We start from the raw sequence: 6,945 nt of genomic DNA, 5'->3' as shown, positions 1-6,945 counted from the left end.
AAGTTACACAAGAGCTAAAAAACAGCCAGGTTGAGCAGATGACAAAGCTTCAGGCCAAACATCAGGCAGAATGTGAGCTACTTGAAGATATCAGGTAAGGTTACAGAAAATGCCACCAAAAATTCTTTTAAGATCTAGCTTTGGAAGAACATTTGAGTTACAAAACTTCAGGAACTGACGATGGAATTTCCTCTTTGGATTTCCTGCTTTTAGGCTGTTAAAGTTTTGACACAGCTGGAAATTATAACTGGAGCTAACACAATGCAAACCATTTTTTCTTCTTTTCAATGGGGGAAATGTTTCAAAAAGCAGTCACAAACAACATACGAAAAGTATYGGTCTTTTCAGCAGTATTTCTCTATGTAATAGTTTATTAGGTTTGCCAGTTATAAGAGGCTGCTGAAATTATTGAAAATATTTTAAAACCACTACCGATTTACGTCTTGTTACAGATGGCTTTGAGTAGTGCTTTTGAGTGATTTTTTTTTAAACCAGAAACTTATAAGAAGATACTTGCATTTTTAATCTAAAACTCTTTACAGACTAAAATCAGTAGGGAGAATCTACATGACACAAATTGCAGTTTTTCATTATTCATTTTAACCAATGTYGTTTCTTCTCTTCAACATGGAAGTYTGCTTTTCACAAAATACTTATGGAGATGGGGGGGTACATGGAATTACATGGAGAATTAGTCATTCCATTTCGAGAGGGTCAGTTTTTAGAATGGTTCTTCTGTAAAGCATTCATCAATGAATCCTCTGCTGTCTTTCTCTTTTTGGCAGCATATATTCCACCTGTTAATTAGTTAAATGAGATTTTTTTGCTTTGTATTTGTATATAAAATGCAAATATGGCACCTTTGACAGATGACAGTGTTTGTCTCACTCTTGGTGTCCTCTCTTAATAAATCAGTGTGTCAAGACTCAAGTCTTCTSTCACCCGTTTTTCTTTTGTGGATATTGAAACACTTTATGGGAAAGACCACAGCATTTATTACCTTAGATTAAAATTAGTGGCTGTGCAGTGTTTAACTAGCAAATTCTGAGTGGTAAGTAATAGATTGATCTGAGGAATTTTTCCCCCAGAGAGAAACTTACTTTTAGGACATCTAGACCAGGTACTGCTGCTCTAGTCCAGTTTTTTTTAGCATTTCCTATTTTTCTGGGGCTCATAATGACTTAAGTCTGGATTTCTGCTGAAAGATGTCGTATGCGTTATTATAGCTTTTGGTAAGAAAACAGGAAAATGTGAAAACACTGGCTTAAAATACTTCAACATAATTTAATTTCTRAAGTTCATTTAATTTCTAAATGTTAATGCTATGGATTAAGAAACTGAGTTAGTGTACTTAACTCACTAACGTGGTCACTAAACATACATAGCCCGTTCAGCATTCTTGTTACAAGCATTCTGTGTTTGCAGAATCACTGTGTGGATTTACAGATTAAATATTCTTCAAACATRGAATGATGTGATAGAATATGACAGCTCCATCATGTCAATGATTTGTTCAAATACCGGATTACAGAATAGGAGGCAACAAGAGAATTTGTGCTTAAAAATATTTGCTGCAGAAAATTATCTTGGCTTGTAAAGCAGAGGCTGTCTTATTTGCATTTAGCTGGAAAGGAAGACCTCGGTTTTGAGGACTGTGTAGTCCTGACACTGCATCAGCCGCTTTATGACGCTCATGTAAGAAGTTTTGTGTCAACCCCATCCCACTACTCATGTGTTTATCGCTACGTTGAGGCTATGCAGCACACTGTGTTTCCAGAATGCTCCAGAAAGCAGGGTTCATTGGAACCATGCGCGGGATCTTTTGCACAAAGAATTATTTTGAAAGAAAGCACTCTGCCATTATGCAGAAGTATTRAATTTTAACTGAATGCTGTTTGTTTACCGAGGCTAGAGAGTTCAGTTCCTTTTGTAGCACTGTTTGAACTTTCAAACAGTGCGAGAGTACAACTTCGTGCTGTGTTATGCTGCTCTAAGTTCTACAAATTTAACCGCTGAAGCAGTAGCGAGAAACTCTGAATACATGGTTTACAAGTTAGTGATTAAGAATTTGTATTTTAAAAGATTAAATTGCTACAAATAGTTATTGTATTTATTAGCATATAAATGCAAACATTTAAGCCATCTATGCAATATTGGTTTAGATTTAATATCCTTAATTACATTCTTTATGTCCTTTCAGTTCAGTTTTGAATAAAACCTTAAATGTCTGTAATGAAGAAGGGATACAAGGAAAAGATCAGAAACTTCTCTTATGAATTCTATTAAAACACATTCATTGTATAGTGTATTAGTAGATGATTTTTGGCAACATACCAGATCATAAACATGCTTTCCATTTCAATAGCTTTGATATTTTTATGCAAAACTGAACACTCTTTTAAATGTTTATAGTTGAAAACTTCAAACTATGTCATTTGGAGACAATGAAGATTGAACTAGTGTTTATTCCAAAAGGGACTCTTCTGGGTTCTTTGGCGTTGAGGCATACAGGTGTGACTGCCTATTTTCCACCCCCTCTGTAGCATCTTAATCTCCTTGTAGACTGTACACAAAACCACCAGGTTTAATTAAATCTAAAATACATCGTCTTTTTGAGTGATAATACAGGGTGTGGCATGCCAAGGATGTAGCTGCAGATCATGGAGGCAGGGAAGAAAAGGCAACATGCTTTGAGTGTGGAAATGGGTAGATGCTTACCTAGGGCTTGACAAAACTGTATGAGAGCAGTTGAGTGGAAAACTTTCTTGGGAGTTGAGCAACTTCTGACACAACATAAAATTGTAATATAATCTGCAGTCTAGTCTCAGYTGTAGTGTGAACTGTGTCTTTCCCTTTTCTGTGAAAGGTTGTTAGAAGTAAAGTTGAAGTGTCTTGGTGACTTGACGGTAGTAAAAAACGTGTTTGGAAATGTGTCAGCCGATAGGTTTAAAGATACCTTTTTGTGTTTATAATCTCTGCTTGGGTCTTTGTATTGCACTTCTTCATACGTGGTGGCTGGGGAATTTGTGGAACAAGTGATTTGTGATGCTTCTAGGACCATTGGCTAAGTTTTAGGCATGGCATATGTTTATCTTTTGTAGTTCACTAAAACCACCGTGTCCTTTCATGTAGTAGATCCATGCTGGCGTTTCTGTAAAAAGATTGTCTCTCTGCAGCYGTGATGGAGAAAGAGCTGTTTTTTCCTGAAAGGTAAACTTAAGCTTTGTTGGTGYGAGCCAGAAATCCTTCAAAATTTCTCCACAACTAGAAATTTTGGGATGCTTGTTCACTGTAGCCATACCTGGCTGCTTTCAGGCAGCAATCCCAGTGGCCCACTGCGTTATGAATGGTTGAATTTATCAGAGGTGTTGGCAGTTTTTCCTGTATTTTATTTTGGTTTTAAACGTGGCCTTATTTGATTGGTGGTTGTAAATAAGTCGCACGTTGTAGTCTGAATTTGCCTTTAATTTGCCAGGATATAGATATATTTTCCTTTTATGTATGTGCGTGTGTCTGCAAAATTGTGAAGAACTTTTTGTGATATCCACATTTGAATTTGATTTAATATTTCTGTAATGTGTTTATGCACAGTAGACTTTATAAAATTGTTTGTGATAGTTGCGTTACCTGGTATGTTTTCTCAAAGCCTGGCTCTCAGAATTTTTTACCCCTTACATTTTTTTGTTAATGTTTTCTAAAATGTTTGTTGTTATTTCTTTGCTTTTATACTTTGCCAGAGAGAATGAGGTTATCGTTACATGGCTGTTTTAATCTGTGTGGGGTGGAAGTTGCCGTGTAACCCCGGCCTAAATGCTCCTGCAGAAGGCGCAGCTGCAGCTTTGAATTGCATAGTGAAAGGCCACCTTATTTAAGTCTTAACTAATTTTCTGCTGTCGGGATGTGTTGATCCCGTGTTGCTTTGCCATTTGGAGTCAGTTGAGTGTACGGCATGTTGAAAGTAGATGTAAAATCTGCATGATTTCTCGCTGAGATGGAGTAGTAATGAAGTCATTTCATTTGCAGGGTCCTGAATTTACTTTTTCATCACTTTTGGCTAAGCTCAATCTRTAAAAGGAATTTGTTCCAAAATCATAATTTCCATGTGTTTCACAGATGTGCATGCAAATATGTGTAGAAATACCTCCTTCTGTTTGTCACACTCTTCTGTCCTTTTTATTTCTCCCTCCTTACTTTCTCTTCTTACTTAAATACCTTCCTCTCCTCGTTGTTCAGTCTAGTGTATCTCACTGTAACATAGCCTTTAAATCATTTGCCTTTTTCTCATAAAACCACGTTCTCCTTGCACTCTGTATTTTCTTTGTCGTTCACCTTTTTCCATCTGCTGTCTTACCTTTGTGTGTAATATGTTCTGTATATCCATTTTCTCCTCCAAAGGTCTGTTCTCTGAAGATGTTCTGTACTTACAATTTATTTTTTTTTTTAATTTTCTTTCTTCCCTGATACTTCACATCTCTTCCCTATTCCTTCCTTTATCCAACTCCTAAATTTTAGTTCACTTTTGAGTATCAGCTCTTTTTCCAGGATGCTTTGGTGTTTAACATTTAGCATAAAGCTTAGGTGTGCTTGGTTGCTTAAGCTTTTGTATTTACTTGCTAAGTGAGGAGTTTTCCTTATGGATCTTCCTTATCAGTCTGAGCCTTTTTTGATACGGGATACTGTACCTGTTGCCCTGTCAACTGGACCGTTGCTCGCTTTTGCTCCATGAAGACCTAGCAGGCTAGATGGGTGCACATGAGTGAGGAAAGGGGTAACTTACTTGGAATTTTTGGTTATGCGTCCAGTACAAGGACTGAASAATTTTTGGCCGTCTCTAACTTGGTGTCTTGTTCCTGTAGTAACAAGCCTACGTATGACTGAACAGTGCAGATACGAAGAGAGGGGGAAAAAAAAAGAATGAATATGTATCTGTAGATATCTAGTTGCTGCTAGTTTTAACATGCCATTTTATGTCTTGAATTATGCTCTGGTTAATAAGGTTGCATGTAACCTTTTGCTGCGAGTATGSTTTGTGCTCTCCGGTGGAACTCGACTGTGCTTCTGCAGACTGTCACTGGTTATGTCGGTAGGTTTGTGATAAGGTTCATGGCAACACTGGCTGCCAGTCAAGCTACTGAAGTAGAAACTAACTGCAGCTCCAGTTTTAAATACAACAAATTTAATATAGCAACTACAACATAGATCTTTTCAGATACTGTTAAGGAAAAGCTTTGTTATAGTATGGATAGTGCTGCGAAAGGGTAAGTGACTGTTGGGGGAAGCTGTAAAATGTGTGTGTGTATAAAACACACTCTTTTATTTATATATATATATAAATATCTGTGTGCATGTATATATGTGTGTGTGTATATACATATATATATATATATACACGGGATTTTGTAAATTAAAAAATACAAAATCCCGTAAGAGATTCTAAGAAGTTACAGGAGCAYGTTACTTTTCCTGACCTGGGGCAAAATAGTAGCGAAAAGCTTACCTCTTTTCCTGTTCTTTCCAGTCTCCAGTTGCAGGGAGTACAGTTCCTGCTCGGTTATTCTTGAACCCTGTGTTAGGCTCTTCTCCTGTGGGTTAGCCTCTGCCTYGTGGGTATCTGATAACACCTTTTTTAATTCCTCTTCAGAACTTCTTCTTTGCAGCAGCTGGGAGGTTTCCATAAGCAGGCCATCTTTTTTTTTTCCTTTATACTGCTCCTTAGAAATTCGTCCTTTGCTGTCACCTTTTCTTTTTYGCTCCAAGGTTGTTCACTGCAGTCAGCAGACTTGATGCTTGCCTCCAGTGTTTGTAGCTTTATTTAAGTAGGAGCAAAGTATTTGCTTCTCTGTGCCTACAGCTTCTGAGTTTTGCAACCTTGCAAAGCGAAAAACAACAAACATAATAGAAAAATTCACAAAAACTGTATGAAGTGAATTGTATTAGTTTAGGTTTGGCACACACTTGAAAGGTTCTCCTTGTGCAACTATTACATCTAGAGGCTTAATATTTCTTTAGAAGTAAAACCTTCAGTTTTCTTGGGCATTGATGGTATTTCTTCTCTCATKGGATGGTCTTTCTCACTGTTAGTGAGTATTGAGAGTTTATTTTCAAGCTCTGTTTCGATTAGTTGAGGATACACAGTGTCATTCTTTGTTATAACACTAAATCTGCAGAAGAATCACAACGTTTCTCAAAAGTTGTTGGTGGTACTTCTGAAAAATATTCCATACAAAGATGCCACAGAATATGTGGTCTGGGCACGTTACCTATAATTAGGCAGTCATTAAATGAGATGCTTGCATTCTTGACGGAATTAAATCCTGGTTATGTTTTGACTGGAACTGTTTGAGGGAAGCTTGGAATGTACTTTAAAAAAAATGTTGCCTGCTGGGTGTGGAAGTCCAAGTTTTCAGCAAAAAAATAAGGTTCAGTATAAACATAGCCACAGTGTAATGATTCAAGCCTATCTTGGCACAGTGAAATTTAGAAATGGATCACACTACTTCATTTTTATCCCTGACATATAAAAAGTAATAGATCTCCTGTTTCAGTGTTTCTAAGTAGCTTTATAGTCTTTGATTAACTCGTGAAACTTTAGTTTGTTTGTTTGTTCATTTATTTATTTTGTAGTAGAAGTACAGTTAAAGAAGCAGCAACCCATTTCGTGCATTAGTTGAGATTTTTTTTTCCTCTTTTTTTGGCCTTTATGTTTTGATTTTTAAATGAACTCCAACACATGCTCTGGATCTGTGAAATTAAGAGCTTGTGTTGCCCAAGATGCTTTCAGGAGAATTCAGGTTTGTTGCATTAGCTAGTGAGCACAATGTCTTTAGTAGCATTTGTCTTGGGATATAATAAAAAGGTGGTTTTGGTTACTAATAAAACACATGTTTTCCTTCCTAATGGTTGTGTTTCTAGTTTTGACTAAATGTCTTTTTTTTTTTTTTTTTT

General features: G+C 36.6%; 1 protein-coding gene across 1 annotated transcript in view; it reads left to right on the top strand.

Annotated features, from left to right (window-relative positions):
* The first annotated feature begins 6 nt into the window (after positions 1–6).
* FCHSD2 (FCH and double SH3 domains 2) overlaps positions 7–6,945 on the top strand; it is a 136,149-nt gene continuing 129,210 nt past the window's right edge. The window contains exon 1 of the mRNA XM_085300568.1: positions 7–94. Coding sequence (XP_085156694.1) covers positions 39–94 — 56 coding nt within the window. The 5' untranslated portion in view covers positions 7–38. The remainder of the gene's footprint in view (positions 95–6,945) is intronic.

The sequence above is a fragment of the Rhea americana genome, unplaced genomic scaffold (genome assembly GCF_003343005.1).
Source record: "Rhea americana isolate MKP2758 unplaced genomic scaffold, rheAme1 scaffold_165, whole genome shotgun sequence".
NCBI classification, from domain to species: Eukaryota; Metazoa; Chordata; class Aves; order Rheiformes; family Rheidae; genus Rhea; species Rhea americana.
This window is presented reverse-complemented; position numbering and strand designations above follow the sequence as displayed.